General features: G+C 36.2%; 1 protein-coding gene across 1 annotated transcript; it reads right to left on the reverse strand.

The window, feature by feature from the left end:
- Positions 1-3,032: 3,032 nt before the first annotated feature.
- On the reverse strand, positions 3,033-6,497 carry LOC110613755 (phytochrome-interacting ankyrin-repeat protein 2). Its single transcript, XM_021755047.2, has 3 exons — positions 5,840-6,497; positions 3,660-3,831; positions 3,033-3,526 (listed from the first exon to the last, which is right to left on the reverse strand). Exons 1-3 carry the CDS (start codon positions 5,981-5,983, stop codon positions 3,312-3,314), a joined length of 531 nt encoding a protein of 176 aa, XP_021610739.1. The 5' UTR covers positions 5,984-6,497; the 3' UTR covers positions 3,033-3,311.
- Positions 6,498-19,755: the final 13,258 nt, after the last annotated feature.

Genomic DNA, 19,755 nt, shown 5'->3' on the forward strand with positions numbered 1-19,755 from the left:
TAAATATGTTTTTGCTCCTGAATAGATATGCAAAATATGTATTTCCAATTACAAAAGATTACAAGGGGATAAAAGGGATTTATGTAAGTCTCTATTACATCAAAATCTTCTAAAAAACTATTAGTAGAGACCCATTTGGTATGATTCTCCTCAGCCTCTCATTTGATCTCATTCTCTAGAAAGACCTCGTTTGAAAGACCGTATGAAGGACTGTCTCTCCAACTACATTCCTAGCCTGACCCTCAGAATCAATCTTGAACAATCCAACCCTTCTGCTTGAGGCCATAATGCCAAAAAAATATTATAGTCGAGCTGGTTGCAGTCCTCAAATATAAGCAGTATGCTTGCATCTTCATGAAGATCCGTCTTCAACTACTCTTTGTAGACTATGATGATATCCTCTGCACAGATCTGATTATTCTTAAGAAAAGAAAAGAAAGCATCCCATTCATATCTCTTGCAGACGATAGTCGCGAACATGAAGAAGAGAAAGGAGGGTTTTTATACAGTGACATAGCTGACAAATTTCTAATATGGCTTGAAAAATAAAACCACCATCATGACAAAGGGAAGACAGAACGACGCAAACTATAAAGGCCAATCGTGCCACGTAACCAAAAAGACAAACTGTCACTTTCGAATTTGAAAATTTTAAGACCAACGAAGACCTCTGATGCTATATAACAGTCGCTCAAGATAAGTCGTGAGCTATCACCATAAAATAGAGCCACGTGACAGGAATATGACAAATGAGAAACGCAGTCCAGCTCGAGAAATTAAATAATAAATTAAAACTAAAAAAATTATATTTAAAAAAAATATTTAGCAAAAGCACTTTTAGTGATAAATATTTAAATTCGTCCCTACAATAAAGATTTTTTTTTTTTAAAAAAAACTAATAATAAGCTTCAACATCAACAATAACGCACTAAATATAGTACTTAGTACGTCACTTACCAATACCGACGTACAACATAAATTTGGCAAATTAAAATTATATAAAATTTATTTTATAATATTATGATAAATAAATATAAAATAAAAATGTTATTATACAATAATATTTTTATTTCTAGTAAAAATAATATAATTAGTGAATTTAAAAGTATTCTAATTTTTAAAAGTTATAATTTGTTATTATTAGGTTAACAAGTTAATTTCAAATTTTTTAATTTGAAATTTGCTATGTGATAAGTGTTATTGTTATAAATTAACTTAATGTTTCAATTTCATAATTTTTGTGCATTTTTGTATAAAATAAGTAATTATGGGTTATAATATAATATATTGTATATTAAATACACATAAAAAATACATGCTTTTAATTTCTATTAATACTATTGATGAGATATAAAATTAAAATTTTAAATGAAAGATACATCTACTCAATTTAAGTATTTTTAAATATTGATATCCCCTTTTTATTTGATAAAATTTTATTAATACAATCAGTAATTTTGTTTTTAAAAAAATATATATGTACTGAAAAATTAATTATATATTTCAAATTGTAAATAAGTAAACATAATTTATTTTGAAAATTAATAACTTTAAGTGAAATAAAATATAAAATTATTAGTTTTAAAATGTATATTGTATTGTGATCATGTTGTATTAAAAATTGACAAACTCAACTAGTGATATGTTGACTCGTTTCGTCTCCCTAGTTTTCATCTACAAAGAACTTGCTTCCTTCTGTCATTCTTATCAACTCCCTTCTGTCTAGAGCCCTTCTTCTTTGTGTCTGAATGTGAGCTTTTCTCCTCTACTTCTAGGTAGTTTCTTTTTCTTTTTAGCTTTTTTATTCTTTTGTTTTTGGTTTAGCAAATCTTGTGGGAAATCGGAGTATTTTTGTAGATTTAATCTCATCAGTTTTTTTTTTTTTTTCTTAGTTTGATGTTTACATACACGTTGGAGGAGTTCAAAAATAAAGCTTGACTTTTTAGTCCTTCTGCATACGCATTGGCAGGCATTGATTTGGTAAATAAATGGCCTCGTGCTCCTCTTTGTTCTCTACTCGAAAAAGGCCGGTATAGCAGTTAGGGGTAAGCAGTATTCGATTAAAATTAAAAAAATTGATCGAACCGAATTAATTTTAAAATTAAATTAAATTTTTTATTTAATTCGATTCGGTTTGATTTTTAATTTTAAAAATTTCGATTATTTCGATTCGGTTCAATTTTGATCAGAAAAAAATCAAAAAAATCAAACCAAACCGATTAGTGATAATAATATATTATTTTCAATAATATAGAGAAATTAAATTATATTAAAATTAAAATATTTTAATTAAATTTTAAATATTAAAAATAAAATGTAAAAAGTAAAAAATTTATTAAAAATTAAAATCGATCAAACCGAATCAAACTGATTCAATTCGATTTGATTTTTGATCAAAATCAATTCGATTTTTGATCAAAATCAATTCGATTTTTGATCAAAATCAATTCGATTTATGACCAAAATCAATTCGATTTGATTTATATAAATACTAAAATTTCAGTTTTCAATTTATTCAATTTAATTTGATTTATTCAATTTAATTTGATTTTAAACCAAACCGATCGAATAATTTGATTTTAAACCAAACCGATCGAATAATCACCCCTAAAAGCAGTAGCTCACCTTGGAAGACGTGAGTAGACTGCCTGGAATGCATTTCCATCATCTTTATCTACTTTATGAACCGTTTACACCTCAATCTAAAGGTGACTGCTTGAAGCATCCCATCATGGTTTCATGCATTTGTTCCTTCGATTTTCACTATCATTTTTGGTAGTTTAAGTTTCAATATGGTTGTTATGACCCGTATAAGGTATTGTAGAAAGGAAGTATCGCTTTCCAGTCCCAACGGTATGCTCAAACTCAGGCGACTAGATGAATGAAAAAGCCCCTAATGCAATGCCTTTTTTCGGACCCTTTTTCTGGGATAGCAGTGGATTGGGGTTCCATATACTTATGACCAATATTGAAAATTTTTGGTGTTAAAGTTCATTAATTGTCAACACACTCTCAAATTCTTTCAACAGAAATGCAAAAATACAACCCATGGATTAATATTCAAAACAGAAGTTTAACACAACGATAACCAATCACTGCATATCTTCGCAGCTTGTCTACAGACCAAGAGACAGACAAACTTCAAAAACACATGCAACTGTTCACTCTAACATTATTGCCTGGAGTGTTTGAAGAAAATAAGTTCAACACTTGAAACTTACCAGGTAACCAGAAGACATACAACACCAATAGAAACGCAGAAACGTTTAGTATATCACAGCAAGCACAATGGGCTTGCAAATGAGACCACATTAGTTTTCAGATTCGTAGGATGAGTCACCTGCTGACACGTTTTCTCTCTGCTGACGCTTCGACTCATCATATGCCCATTCAAGACCAGGACAGTAATGGAGTGGTGGATTAAATCTGATATCATTTATGTCATCCGGCAAGAATGCTCCATTCTCAAGAAGGAATTTCACTGCCTCCTTCTTCCTTTCTTTTGCTGCACTATGAAGTGGAGTCCCTGTGATAAGGAAATGCATTCACATCAGCATGTGAGTGGAGAGAGAGAGAGAGAGAAAAAAAACAAAAAACAAAAAGAGAGACAAATAACAATTTGTATCCTCAAAGAATTTACACTAGCTGAATATACTTACAGCCACATGCACCCCAGGTTCTAGCATCAATATCAGCACCACGCTCAAGCAATTCATCCATAACCTCAAGGTGCCCTCCCTCGGCAGCTAGGTGGAGAGGGGTCACTCCTTTTGATTTCGGACCCCATGCAGGTGCATTAACATCCATTCCCGCATCTAGTAACCGTTTCACCTGTTACAAGAACATTTCAATTGATGGATGAAGAATGAAGAATGTTTGCTTCTCTTAATATAATACTGGCATATAATTCAGGATATAAGAGTAGTGCTACAATTGTTATACATGAATCAAGATATATGCAATGAAAAAGGGAGAAGCAGAAAACCTAAGGATAATAAAATCATGCCCATGCAATACAGCCTATAGACTAAAAAAAACAGCAAAACCCAATTCAAATAAACCTTGAATTTCCAATTTGCAACAAATGTTGTTGTATGAATCCACAACCAAATATAAATATAGCATAAATGACTGCGAGAGTATGAGAAAATTTTCATTCTACTTCTTTCGACTACAACTGCAAAAATCTCTTAAAATCACTAATCTAAGTGTATATCCAACATAATGATCAACTCTCTAATAATGGAATAAGGTTTTTCCAATAATGGCCAAACTACAACTATGGGACAAAAGAATGAAGAATATACTGGCATATAATTCAGGATATAAGAATATTGCTACAATTGTTATACATGAATCAAGATATAAGCAATGAAAAAGGGGGAAGCAGAAAACCTCAGAATCAGTCTACCATGCAGTTTAGCCTATAGCCTATGAAAGAGCACAGCAAAACCCAGTTCAAAGAAACCTTGAAATCCCAATTTGCAACAACCGTTGTTGTATGAATACTCAACCAAATTTAAATACAAAATAAATAACTGCAAGAATCTAAGAAAATTTTCATTCAAGACTAAGAACCGAAGACTCTGGTTAGGGATGTGTGTTTCGACATATAATACTTGATAAAAATATGACTACCCCTGAAGATTAATTTTTACTAAAATAGCCAAGAGAAGCACGCACCAAAAAGAGAACAAAAAGCTTAACAAGAACAAATCCTAAAATCTTGAAACTCTGTAGTTCAACATATTAATCCTCAATAGTAGGATAACTTTTTCCCAAAAGAACACATTTAAAATAAGGGCAAGTCAGTAGATATTACATCTTATTCTACATTTTCACTTCATTTGCCTGTCAATATATAAGGATTCTCAAACGCCCTAGAGGTCATCAATTTTGCGGACCTATTGAAGCCTTGCAAGCTCAAATGCAGTCAAAAAGTTTGCTGCTTGAACCCTTCAAAATGAAAGTGAGTCCGGTAAATGAACTACAAGGACCAGTTCAAACAAATACTTTAAAAAAAAATAGAGAGAGATAAACCAAATGAGAGAACACAATATCAGCATGTGCAAAAAAATTTATGTACCAAAACTAAAAGGAAATAAAGAATTGCTTGTAGTAGAATAGAATGACATAGCCCTGCTTCCTCTAATAATTCCTTTGCAAATGCAACATAACTTGAGTACAGAAAATGGCACAAATGCAATAAATTTGAAATTTATTCATTCCCTATGCAGCATATAGATTTGATAATATGCAGCACAAATGAGACAAAAGCACATCGAGAGTAGAGTTTCTAAACTTGTAGAATACAGGCAAATAAGCCAATGAGATGTCAAATAACCCTGAATTAGAAAAATGGTATATAAGTTGTCAACTTCTTGAATTATTTCTGGCAACTTCCACAAGTATAGGTATTTTTTTCTACCTCTTGAATTATCACAGACACCCATTTTTTAAAATTCTTGCAAGTCCCTGCCAGCCTGCTAGTGAGATTGTCAAAACCAAACATATTTTCCTAGAAAACAATGCCTTAGATTGAATTGAAATCGTCAAATTCCTAGTGTTCATAAAATTTTTCACTTTACATTTGAGTAAGCTTGTTTCATCAAAGGTAAAGTCATATCCAACAATGTTTTGGTACTCACTCGTGAATCTAATCAACAAACAGATATACATATAATCTAAAACTCTTTCAGGTAATTTAAAACAAAAAGCTTAAATCTAAATCCCTCCATCCCAAAACATTAACCACAAGAAACATTAATGAAATTCAACTATCATCAAATCAAATATTGATAATAAAGGAAAAGAAATGGAGATTACAGAATAAACGTACCTCTTTGAGATTACCTTTTTTAGCACCGATATGAAGCAAAGTCCAACCACGATCATCCCTATCGACCCTTGACCTAAGACTCCGTCTTTTCGACAAACTACGCGGCAACAAAACCGATACAGGATCGAACCGCTCCTGGGGCATTTTTTTTTTTCTTCCTTCCAATTTATCAATCAAATATCAAAAATAATCACCAAAACACAATCTATGAGGAAAACCCAGCAATTAAAACCCTAAAAGCTTGAGAAGGACTATAAGAAGACGATTGAAGACAATAAATTTACATGTTTTTTTGAAGAAATTAGCGAGAAGCAAAGGAGTGATTGGCAATGCAATAAGGAGCAAAAGGATTCAAACCGGGTCCAAAAACACGGAGATTTTGGAAGATAACAACGGTAACAACAGCGGAGTATGAAGAGATTAAGAACATAATTTCTTGCTTTCTAACGAAAAAACTAAAAAATTAAGAGTATATAAGGACCGATTAGACGAAATCGGAGAGATTAGAGAAATCCAGGTCTGATATGGAGAGAGTTTGGAGGAAACATAAGGGACGGTGCACCGGAAACCCTAAAAAATTAGAGAGACAGATTACTTATTTCTTTTCGGTGCTTGTGTGGTAATGGAAATTTCCCGAAGGCAATATGCAGATGGAAAAGGCTGGCGGCTTTTGGGGAATTTATCAGCCAGTCAGGCTCTTAAGTGGGCCGTCGCTCCACGTTTCGGCCCAGCGACGAAGCTATGTTTACTAGGATACTTACAGAAAAGTCCCTGAAATTTAATAAAATCCATAAAATAATCGTCTACTAAATTTTTCATAATAAGTTAGTTTGGCTATGTAACTATTCTCCACAGAATCTATCGGAGTCGAAACATGAGTTTACCATTTAGGTTTAGGGTGTTTCAAGCTCTAGTTCATGTCAAATTTGAAGGTCTTTTCTTTTCTTTTTTAATTAAAGAATTTTGAGCTTAATTATATAAAATTTAGCGAGGGATTATTTTTTGAATTTTATAAAATATTAAGAACTTTCTTATAGATTACCTTTTAACTATATTTAATTCAATCAATAATGGAATATTGGGTATTAAAAGTGGAATATGTAACTTAACTTTTAATTTTATGAGAAAAAAAATTAGTTGGCATTATTAACTTTTAACATTTGGCAAAAGGTCTATATTAGATCTTAAAACATTCGTAAATAGTTAGATAAATCCTTAAATTTTTTAAGATTCAAACAAACTTTTCAACTATTTAAATATATCAAATAAGGCCTTTGATAACCGCTGAATTACTGGCATTCAGACCCCAGTCGAGCCTTTACAAGAGAGTTGGGCTCAAAATCCATCAGAAGCCACTACGCAAATTGACCCATTATAGTTGAAGTAGGTCGGGTTGATCGGGGTCTGGACTCATCAGAGAAGAACCCAGCTCCTTTGGCGTGATGGGAGTAGGGGAGTGGGCCAAGTTATGCCCCGACTCTATCAGCATGAGCGCTGAAAAGAAATTAAATGGCCATCGATGATAGGCAGCCAGGTACGCTCATATGTACGACTCTATATGATAGCGACATGTGGCATTATAGTAGAATGGCGGTTGATAACCTCCAGATCTTTCCTAGCCCAGGAATAAGGTCGGGTCCAAAAAGAAGGCCACAGGTCCAAAGCCCATCAGATCATACGCTCGAGAGGCGGTTCGACTTCACGAGCCTGGGCCGGCAACCCAGGGTGATCCGGATCAGATATGAGCACAAGCCCCATAAGGGAGTAGGCTCAATCACTCACCAGCCCTACCCGCATGCGCTCTGGAGAGCATTAAATGGCCATTACGCATGGAGCAGGTGCCTGACACGCCCGTACGTACGGGCTTGAGTGACAAGGACAAGAAGCACTATATACTGGGGGGTCTTCTCTTGCAAGGGGGTATCTTCTTCTTTTTCCTCTCCTGCCTGGACTCCATTTTTATATTCTCTGCAACTCTTGCCTGAATACACTCCTCTAATTCATGGAACCTGACTTGAACGTCGGAGGGTCTCCGCCAGAACATCCCCGGTGGACCCCTGACCCCCTTTTCCCTTGTTTTGCAGGTCCTTTCCTCAAAGGAAATATGGAGAGACCCATTTGATAGTCCCATCAGAGAGCCCAAAACGGAATCAGATCCATATAATAGGGGACGAGGGAGAACCAGATCTATCGGATATGGAGCCCAGGGAGATTGAGAGTTATCAAATGGCGCCGTTTGTGGGAAACGAAAGCGATTTTATTATCTCTAAAGTTTCCAGATCCACCCATTGAGATCCACATAAAGAGTGAAAGATTGGGAATCTGCTGCTTTGAGTTTATGATAACAGTGACTTCATGCCTGGTGAACGGCGTCGGGACAGCCAACGCGGGAAGGTGACGATCCAAGGTAGCGTCCAGTCATGGGTGTCATCGGCGAAGCCCGAAGCCGTGCGTTATAACAATAGAGAAAGCTCAGTCATCTCGAGGACGGGGAAGACAACTGCGGGAGATCGCGGGGTCTCTTGCGATGCCTTCGACTTCGTATGCGCCGGCAGAGGAAAGGAAAGCCGGCGAAGCACAAAGGTTGTCCTGTCATCGGCAATCCGGGCTAGCGATGCCAGCGGGTCGGCTGTGCATGCACTTGGAGTGCTACTATTGCCTGGGATTGCTGAAGTTGAGCGAGTCGCCGAAGTCCAGCGAGTCGTGCACGAAATTGTTAAGGTTGAGAGGGCTCTCCTGTGAATGAAGACCCGATGGCCACGCAGATCCGCATCTGCTCAGGAAGAAGGAAAGAGGTTGGAGGAAAAGCCCAAACAAGTCGATAAAGCAAGTTTGGAAAGGGCAACTTCAGCAGACCAACAAGAGGTTCCCAATGAGCATTGCGAGCCCGACTGAATATTGAACCACATGAATAGGTCGAAGTTATGCTTGAAGTCGGTCTCGCATTTTGGGTCAGATGGCCAGACTGTCCTCAAGATTCGAATTAACAAGTCAACCGAATTGAGTGAATTTGGGAAAATAGATTGGTCGGCTGGTTGGAGTAGCAGGACTGAAAGGAGCTCAAGAAATCCAGCAATTACAGTATTATTATAAGTTGAGGTTGGACCCGAGCTCGAAATTAGATTTGTGTTCGAGGTCGGAGCAGGCTTGAGCTCGGACTCGCGTTTCAGATCGGAGGGAATGATGTTGTTGATGTTGGCCAGCTTGAAGACAAGTGCAATTTTCGAACTTGAATTTAGCGAAGCACAATGGCCGACTGAGCAGGTCGGCCAAGTCGACAACGTGGAATTCCTCAAATCCAAGATCAATTTGTTCATGGGTTGGAGTCTGTTGCTCTCAAGGGCGTATTGTTTCATTGGAGTTGACAGAATCAAATCTGTGTGGCTCTGTTTCACCTCAGATTTCCAGGCTTGACGAGCTCACCAAATTGTCTCTCGCAGGAAACAACTTCGCTGGGCGGAGCATCGAAGGAACGCTTGATTAGAGCATCGAGGATCTTCATGGTCAAGCCCGTAGGTCGGACAATCAAGAGCTCGATAGGTCGGTTAGATTACCAGGTCGGCAAGCCTTCAACCTCTGATTGAATAGGCCAGTTCTAGCGTTGGGCGCTTAATCGGATGACGGAGGCCTGTGGCTGTATAGTGGGGGTTTCTTTTTTGCTGGTGGCCTGTATGTTGCGTCCTCTGTACCAACTGCAGGGGGTGTCCAGGCTTGTGTGGTGGCGTCACTCCCTTGCGTTTTCATGGCTTGTCTTTATTAGGGAATGCCTTCTCTTGATGATCACCAGCTCCTATCGATCCATAAATCGAACTGGGTGGCCACTTCTTTGGGAGTCCATGGTGTTTGTCTGTTGGGTCAACTGAGGCGTATCTCTCTGCAGGAGGAGGCTTGTTAATTGGTGGCTTGTATTGGGTAAGAGAGTGAGTAGTGAGTCCAGCAAGTATTTGGGAGGCATTTTAATGCTCTCGGGAACCAAACAGAGAAAGGAAAAGGAGATGAGGAAGGTGAACGCGTGAATGGGCTAGGGCCTATAACAGCAGGACAAGTGTCCTCTCTGTTTGCTTCTTTGTCTGCCAATAATACATATACATTTATATCAATGCAAGAAGAATCGCACCTGCTGAAGAAGCTTTTTCTGAGGCTGTTGACAATCAAAAAGTTGTCCCCACAAAAGTGAAATCACCTTAAAGTGGGGGCCCACAAAAGTGAAATCACCTAAAAGTGGGGGGGAAATTGAACGCATTTGAAGATATATAAAAAATAGAAGGTCTAAATGCAAAGTCATGGACTTCTGATGGACGAAATGATACTAAACCTGTCTCTAGTGGGGAGGAACAAAATAATAAATTGCGAGCCGATAATGCCTTTGCTGGTCATTCTACAAATGAGGCAGGCACTGAGACTTCATCTCATGAAAAGACTTGTATTGGTGGAATTATCAACTCTGCCCCACAGGAAGACTGCTTTTTTGTTGGAGATAGGAATCTTGAATCAACAATAGCAAGTGGAACGACCATCCCCAGAAGGTCAACTCAGGGCTTGCACAGTAGAGCTGATCATCGTGGTAAAGGAAGATTTAGTACTCAAGAAGCTGATGGCTGGCGGAAAAAATCTCAAGTTGCAGATCAACAATGTACAGTGACAACTGCACATTATGAAATTTCTTCCGTTCATGGGCAAGCCCATAGTTCAGTGGAGGCTCTCAGAATTTTGTATTGCATCCTTCACTGAAGGATGAGGCATAAGCATGCCAATTGACTATTGAAATAAGGTACACATAACTTGCCACGTGTCATTAGCATAACTATTATTGAAAAATTTACAGGCCCTTAATTACTTATTTTAAATACTCGTGATATATATGTATGCTCCAGTTACCCAAATCGTACTTTGCTGTGTATATTTATTATCTTGCTTCAGAATTTCAAGAATGCCTTTAGTTATTGGCAGTTATTTTTAAGTAAATATTATTGAATACAAATGATTTCATAGACTATTAAAAGGCATGCTCGTATATAAATAGTAAGACTAAATTTAATTAAAATATACCTCTATGAGTTTAGATATCCTGATAATTACTTGCATCTTATAGATTGAAAAATCCTGGAGAAATTTACACATGCAAAATATTGTTTATTGCATCTCTAAAACTGCATGGGTTAACAATGTTAGAGTTAATACTTGCATTCATCCATCTGAAATATAAAACTAAGTGACATGTGTGACATATTATTTATTGATAAATATTATTGAATTAACAACGAGCATCCTCGTTATATACGCCCTGTGCAAGCTCTTATTTTACAGAAAGAATTCTGAATCTTGCCCAAGACCTCAGTTAGGCACAAAACTAGCTGAGATGACGAAGCGACAGTAAGGCCAATAAGCTTGAATCTTGCTCAAGACCTCAGTTAGGCACAAAACCAGCTGAGATGACGAAGCGACAGTAAGGCTAATGAGCCTGAATCTTGCTCAAGACCTCAGTTAGGCACAAAACCAGCTGAGATGACGAAGCGACAGTAAGGCCAATGAGCCTGAATCTCATGCAAGGCTAAAGAGCCTGGAAGCGACAGTAAGGCCAATGAGCCTGAATCCCATGCAAGGCTAAAGAGCCTGGAAGCGACAGTAAGGCCAATGAGCCTGAATCCCATGCAAGGCTAAAGAGCCTGGAAACGACAGTAAGGCCAAAGAGCCCGAATCTTATGAAAAACCTCAAGAAGGTACAAGGCCGGCGGATCTCAAAGATCTCCCGGAGCAAAAACGGCCGATAAGGATCTTAAAGACCTCCCGGAGCACGAAGACCGGGATCCCCTAGAACTCCTGGAAAAACAAAATAAAAACGGCCGGTGAGGATCTTAAAAGACCTCCCGGAGCACGAAGACCGGGATCTCCTAGAACTCCCGGGAAAATAAAATAAAAACGGCCGGTGAGGATCTTAAAAGACCTCCCGGAGCACAAAGACCGGGATCCCCTAGAACTCCCGGGAAAACAAAATAAAAACGGCCGGCAAAGATCTCCAAGATCTCCCGGAGCAACAAAGACCAGGATCCCCAATATCTCCTGGCAAAAGAAGACCTCAGTGAGGTCCTGGCAAAAGAAGACCTCACTGAGACATAGAAGACCTCAATGAGGTCCTGGCAAAAGAAGACCTCACTGAGCCATAGAAGACCTCAGTGAGGTCCTGGCAAAAGAAGACCTCACTGAGCCATAGAAGACCTCAGTGAGGTCCTGACAAAAGAAGACCTCACTGAGCCATAGAAGACCTCAGTGAGGTCCTGGCAAAAGAAGACCTCACTGAGCCATAGAAGACATCAATGAGGTCCTGACAAAAGAAGACCTCAATGAGTCATAGAAGACCTCAGTGAGGTCCTAGCAAAAGAAGACCTCACTGAGACATAGAAGACCTCAATGAGGTCCTGGCAAAAGAAAACCTCAATGAGACATAGAAGACCTCAATGAGGTCCTGGCAAAAGAAGACCTCACTGAGCCATAGAAGACCTCAGTGAGGTCCTGGCAAAAGAAGACCTCACTGAGACATAGAAGACCTCAATGAGGTCCTGGCAAAAGAAGACCTCACTAAGACATAGAAGATCTCAGTGAGGTCCTGGCAAAAGAAGATCTCACTGAGCCATAGAAGACCTTAACTGCATACCAAAATACAAAACCAAACAGAGAATCAAGGGCAATCATAAGAGGCACCGACCTCGAGAATTGACTGCTAGCACTAAACCAACTCAGCTGGCCTAGAGAGAGGTCCAGGCAACAAAGAGCTCGCAAAACGCTCAAGAGCAGACATCCCATAAATACTCGGGGGCAAAAAACATACACGAGAGTCTAACGCTCAGATAAAAAATAAAGAAGGCAAGACGGTCAAATCCAAAACAGATAGTCCGACCTCTGCAATCCAGGGTCGATCTCCCCAGAAGCTTGGAGGGGCTCTAGGTCTGCACCAACAGGGCTGTGAGCCTATAAAAGAAAAAGTTAAAACCGAACAAACAAGCAGTCAGACTGAAACACAGCCCGTATAAGGCTCGACAAGAAAGCAAGAAATCAAGTCTGACTTTACAAAAGAGCTCGGGGCATCAAATGTGTGGAAGGCGAAATTTCGAACTCCTGAGCCCGTAGCACAGGCAACATCACAAGTTATAGGCGTAAATGCCTAAGCAAAGAACAAAAATCCGAGCTCCTTAATCCGCAGTATGAACGGACTCACAATAAGTTAACAACCAAGCTGAATAAAGCTGAATATAGAAGACATACCAGAGAGCCAAGCACCCTACATGAAAAGGCCTGCAAATACAGAAAAAACAAAAGGATAAACGAAAGCAAGAGACCTTGCTCACAGCTCGGGTTAGCTCACAGTAAACAAATACTTAGCAAAGATGCCCCTGGGAGAGGAAGACGACAAAAGGCCGAGCTCCATATCCTAGTGGAGCACACAGCTCAGACCGCACTAATCGCCAAAAGTTTACATCCAGAGGGATAAGACGTTTGAGCTCATATAAGTAAAGTTGACAAAACCAGAAGACAATGTGAGTAGAAAATAATGATGAGACACAGGCCGAAGTGAAATATCATTCATCATCAAATACACATCTCCAGATCACCATACATTTAAACACCAAAGTAAAGAGATAAAAAAATAATAAGGCAAGTAAAGGACGTTTTGACAAGAGCCGTTCTCGAGCTGCACGGTCATTAGTGGAGCCTAAGTATTTACCCCCTCACCAGTCATGGAATAACTGCTGAGGAGGTAAAGGGGCAATTGATAACCTCCAGATCTTTCCTAGCCCAGGAATAAGGTCGGGTCCAAAAAGAAGGCCACAGGTCTAAAGCCCATCAGATCATACGCTCGAGAGGCGGCTCGACTTCACGAGCCTGGGCCGGCAACCCAGGGTGATCCGGATCAGATATGAGCACAAGCCCCATAAGGGAGTAGGCCCAATCACTCACCAGCCCTACCCGCATGCGCTCTGGAGAGCATTAAATGGCCGTTACGCATGGAGCAGGTGCCTGACACGCCCGTACGTACGGGCCTGAGTGACAAGGACAAGAAGCACTATATACTGGGGGGTCTTCTCTTGCAAGGGGGTATCTTCTTCTTTTTCCTCTCCTGCCTGGACTCCATTTTTATATTCTCTACAACTCTTGCCTGAATACACTCCTCTAATTCATGGAACCTGACTTGAACGTCAGAGGGTCTCCGCCGGGGCATCCCCGGTGGATCCCTGACCCCCTTTTCCCTTGTTTTGCAGGTCCTTTCCTCAAAGGAAACATGGAGAGACCCATTTGACAGTCCCATCAGAGAGCCCAAAAAGGAATCAGATCCATATAATAGGGGACGAGGGAGAACCATATCTATCGGATATGGAGCCCAGGGAGATTGAGAGTTATCAGCGGTTATGCATCATTAGAGAATAAGAAAAAAATGAATAAAAGAAGGGAAGCGTGTGACTCATTCAGACTAAACTTATTCATTCATATCAAACCCTATCTTTTTCTGGATTTCACATTACCAACCTTCAATTATAATTATAAATCAAATATATTCCTAGAGAACATATAAATATTAAATAGTCTTAAATTTTTAAAATACATCGTATGAGCTCTTACTTTAAATTCAAATATTTTATATATATTTTCTCACATTGTTCTGTAATTAATATTCTTTAGTGATATTTATCAGTTTATATTATTTATTAATTTCTCAATGAAATAATCAAAATCAAATTTTATTAGATCAAATTAAATTAATGATGGTATCCATGGAAAAGATAATAAATCCATAAAGAAATTTTTAAATCATTCAATAAAGAGTGAATTATCAATTTTCTATCCTAAAATCATTCTTGTGACGTTATATATCGAGTATATAAGATAATTAATGAAAATCTTATACACTATGAAAATTTTCTCTTGGATTTAAAGTGAGTAAATTATTAATTATTTTCTTTTTTTTATTTATTTCAAAAAGTTAAATAGACTTAATAGTCTCATTTTAAACTTTAAACGGTATATATTTATTCATATGTATATTTTAAAAAATTTAAAACACTGTTTATTTTAATAATTGAAAGATATATTTAAATCCATAAAAAATTTATGAGTTTATTTGACGAATATTTTAAAAGATAAAATAAAATTTTTATTTTTATAAAAATATAATTATTTAACTCATAATTATAATTTATAAAGATCGAGAAGTTTAATAATATTTTTTATAAAATCTAAACTTACTAACGAAAGCATTAAGACGTAAAAATACATGAGCTTGAATTGAATTTATTTTTATTATTTTAATGTTGATAGTTGTTCTAATGGTTGTTAGTTAAAGTCGTAAAACTTAATTTTTGTAATTTCTTCTTTCTAAATATTAATATTTCAATTGATTAAACACTAAATACAACAATTTGAAATTATTGTCACAGGGAGCCTTATACATCCTAGTGTCTTGAGTTAAAATTAAAAACGTAAAGGTGGACCTATTGTTGACATAAGGAAGTCCTCTTGTAAATATGAGTACGAAATAATATATCGTTCGTATATATATATATATATATTTTGATGAATTGAGATCCTATGGGGTCATTAGATGCGGACACATAGATTGTGGTTTGATTTGATGAGTAGTTCAACGAGTCATGATGGATTTGATTAGAAGCGAATGACTTTGAGATTTCATATAGATCTTTTCATGTTCGATCTTCAAGAAGCATCTGCAAAATATAGAAAAAATAGTCAAGGGTCTATCGAGAATGTTAGAGTGGAGACCCCAACATTCAAGTTAGATTTAGAAATTATTAAAAAAGATTTTAATGATAGGGATGTAAAGAAAATAATGAAGGAGAGTAAGAGGAAGAGGAAGCAGAGGAGAAAAAGAAAGAGGAAGGAGAAGCTCTGAAAAAAGAGAGAAGAAAGAGGATGTGTTTCCGAGCATACGTGTGAGAGAGAGATCAGCCTCTTTTGGGTTGGTTTTACTATTTATTATAGGAAAATAATAATTATTATAGAGGTGAATATTATTTTGAGGGATTTTCTTTTAACCTCTAAAATTTGACTCTTATTTTTTTACATTTTTATAATTCTTGACAAAGTTTAGAAACCCATATCTTACTTGTTTTTAACCTAAAATGGAGCAAATAATCTATGGGTGAAAATTCTTACACTTCTACTTTCTAATGATATAAAAAATTCAGATAGAACAAAACAAATAGAGGGATATAAAGGCATAGGCCATGGCTCATGATCATGTTTAAAATTTACAAAACTTTGTTTAATTAATTTTAACACTTGTGATGACCCCTAGGCCACTGAAATTTGGGCCGCAATTGAGCCCTTATAGGAGAGTCGGGTCTAAAACTCATCAGAGCTCACTATGCAAACTAGGCCATTAGCAACAACATAACCCACAATCGAATAAACCGGGTCGATCGGAGCCCGAGTTCATCCAAGAGGGACTCAACTCATCTGACATGATGGGAGAAGTTGGAGAACAGGCCAGCTATATCACGACCGTATCTAGGCCTGTGCAGATTTCGGTTTAAACCGAAAAACCGAACCGAACCGATTAATTTCGGTTTTTCGGTTCGGTTAATCGGGATGATCGGTTTGGTTCGGTTAGTATATTTAAAATTTTTCGATTTTCGGTTCGATTCGGTTTAAACGTGTTAAATAACCGATCAAACCGAAATAACCGATTTCGGTTCTAATCCCAACCCTCGGCCCAGGCGTTCGCCTCCCCTGTCCCCTCTCCATCATTGAATCTCTGAAATCTTTCTGTGGATCAACTGAGGACATAACCACTGCAAACCGAATTTACCCAAGCCAAACCCGAACCACTGTCGCCTCATCGCCATCAATCAAATCGACCGGCGTAGCGGGGATTGCAGCGGAGCCGGCAGCCGCCGCCGAGGGAATACCTGTAGCAGAATTGTCGGACCACGAAGCGGCAACGACTTGCGCCACATCGATGTTGCTGCAGTTCCGGCGGGACTTGGTGCTGAGCTGGCGCACGAAGTTGGGAGGGAATTTCAAGATCAGAGATGACATTCCGCCACCGAGAAATGAAGCCGTTCCAATGACGATGCCGCTTCGTGGCGACCGTCGAACTTCCATGACGATCCAGCTTTCATGAAATTGATTAGTTATTTCGGTTTGAACCGAACCGAACCGAACCGATTTTTATCGGTTTGGTTCTGTTCGGTTATACTTTTATAATCGGTTTTTTCGGTTTTGAAAATTTTAATAAATCGGTTTTCGGTTTTTTCGGTTCGGTTCGGTTCGGAACCGAACCGACCGATTGCATAGCCCTAACCGTATCAACACAAACACCGGAGGAGAATTAAATGGCCGCTTGACGATGGTAAAAAGGTAGGTACATCCGTACATACGACTTTGTCTGATAGCGACAGGTGACACTAGCAGGATAGCGGTTATGCGTCACTAAAAGATAAGGAAAAATAAATAAAAAAGGAAGGCGTGAACCATTCCATTTAAACTTACTCATACCAAAACTTTATCTCTTTCTAAATCTCCGATCATCAACTTGTAACATGCTAGATGAAAAAGATAATATTTGTTGTATTTCACAATAAAGATTACAATCTATTTATACATGAAAAACGGTACCTAAACAGGAAGTAAAAGCAAAATCAAACCTGTGATTATACAATCTCTAAGATTAAGCAACTGACTCATCTATCAATATTTACTTCTTATGACCTATAACACTAGAAAATACATTAAAAACTAAGAAATAAATATAATTATTTTTAATATAAATGAAGGAAAAATTAAATACATATTGTTTTAATTACATTCATACATGTAACCCTTAGAATCTCCGTTATATTTATTTCAGTAATCTAGACTGTAATCTTAAGTAATGTGTTTTTTAAAATTATGAGTTCTTCTCCTCTAATAGCAAGATTTTGATAATAAATTAGGCTTAACTAATTTTCTCAAGATAATATAACAGTTCAATCTTCCGTTTAATATTAAATTTCATAAGTTATTTTCAGTTTCAAAGTATTTGATTCTAAATATGAAGGGTGCATCTCCAAGGCTTAGCCTGGTGGAAAGTGCATCCTGTAGTCTTGAAAGGTCGAAGGTTCGACTCCCCCAACCCCTATTTCAAAAAAAATATATATATATATGAAGGGTGCATTAAATTTCATATTAGTTTGAAATGGTATAATATCCTTTATAAGTTTTTAATCACTCCTCTTTATTTAATTACGCTAAAAAATTGAGCGTAAAAATATATATAAAAAAAGAAATTGAGCTCTTAATATAAAAAAAATAGAAACTTAGCCCAAAAATTAAGAAATTAAGCTTCTTATTTTTTTATTTAATTCACGAAATCAATAAATGTAATTTAAAGTTTTTGATTTTATGTTAAATTGAGTCTACATTGAAACTTGGGATCAATTAAAATAAAATGCTGAAAATTGACTAGTATGAACATTCAATTTACTGCAAGGATGAAACTGAATATTTAGCATTATATTCAACATTAGTTTGAAATATAAGTGATGTAAATTTCAAATAATTATTTCTTCTTGAGTGAGTTAACCTTTGAAATAAATTATCTTCTGTGTATTTATAAAAAAAAAAAACTTATATTTTAAAAGTATTTTACTTAAAAAATATCTTCTATGCAATGTATTCTGCTCAAAAAATATTTTCAAGAAAATAAAATTTTCATTTCTTGATCATAATTTAAAAAATAAAAATATTAATAAATTTATATAATAGTATTAATAATATTTTTAAAGTATAGAAAAAAATAACTTTTCATAAAAGTGGTTTAATTTTAATTTTAATCAAGAAAAAAAATTATACACCCACAATTAGAGGCAAAAATAAAAAAATCTTAAAATAAAATTTATTTATAATAGTTCAATTTTAATTTATTTTATATAAATTAAAAAAAACTACTATGAGTGAGTAGTGGGCGTAATTGTCCACCAATTCCTTGTTTGTTGGATAGTGAACTAAGAGAGGTTGTCTTTCTATGTGTTCTCTCCAAGCTCTTAAGAAAAAGTTCTCTTGTTTAGTAAAAATCTCTCACTTCGTCAAAAATAATCTTTTACTCTGTCTTTCTAAAAGATTATCTATTATAAAAACAGTTTGAGATTATCTATTATTAAAACAGTTTGATGACATTATTTTTTCTATTGGGCTATTTTCTTGTAAATATGAAACATCTTGTTCATATGGAAGGATATCTAATTGTGAAATCTGTAGATATCTAGTTACTTGATTTCTTATAAAATACACTTAATTTTTAGACTGTAAATTATATGCATAGTCCGTAAAAAAATACAATTATGCATAGACTGTAAATACAAGATGAGCTTTAGTTTGTTATTTATTTTATTTTAATCTTGAAAAATTTATGAATTTTTCAACAATAGTATTAAAGGCGAATTTCTTATATGCCATAATTTTATTTTAAAAAAAATTACATATGCTTATTTTTTATCCAAACATATTTTAGGTAGATATCTTAAATTTCTTATATTAGACTCTATTATTTTTTTAAAATGTAAAGTTGGTATTGGAAAATTTTTTAAATAAGCTTTTCAATAATATATTGCATGATTTTTACGTTTTATATTAATTAAAATATAAATTATCAAAATTGAAAATTAGTTTATATAATTTTCTTTTATTTTAAAATATTTATACAACATATTATTTTAATCAAAGTAGATCTCAGCTGATTCCAAACTCTAGATTTGTTAATTTTTGAGAAAATTAAATCACAAAAAGTCTAGAAACATTAAAATCTTATACCAAAAGGATTCAGGAAAAAAAAAAATTGAAGCCAGAGGCTAGTTTAGGCTACTGAACCTGAACCCAGCGTGCAGCATAGGACCACGTACGCGCGTCTGACGCAGTCATGCAGGCTT

Source organism: Manihot esculenta, chromosome 4 (assembly GCF_001659605.2).
Source record: "Manihot esculenta cultivar AM560-2 chromosome 4, M.esculenta_v8, whole genome shotgun sequence".
NCBI lineage: Eukaryota > Viridiplantae > Streptophyta > Magnoliopsida > Malpighiales > Euphorbiaceae > Manihot > Manihot esculenta.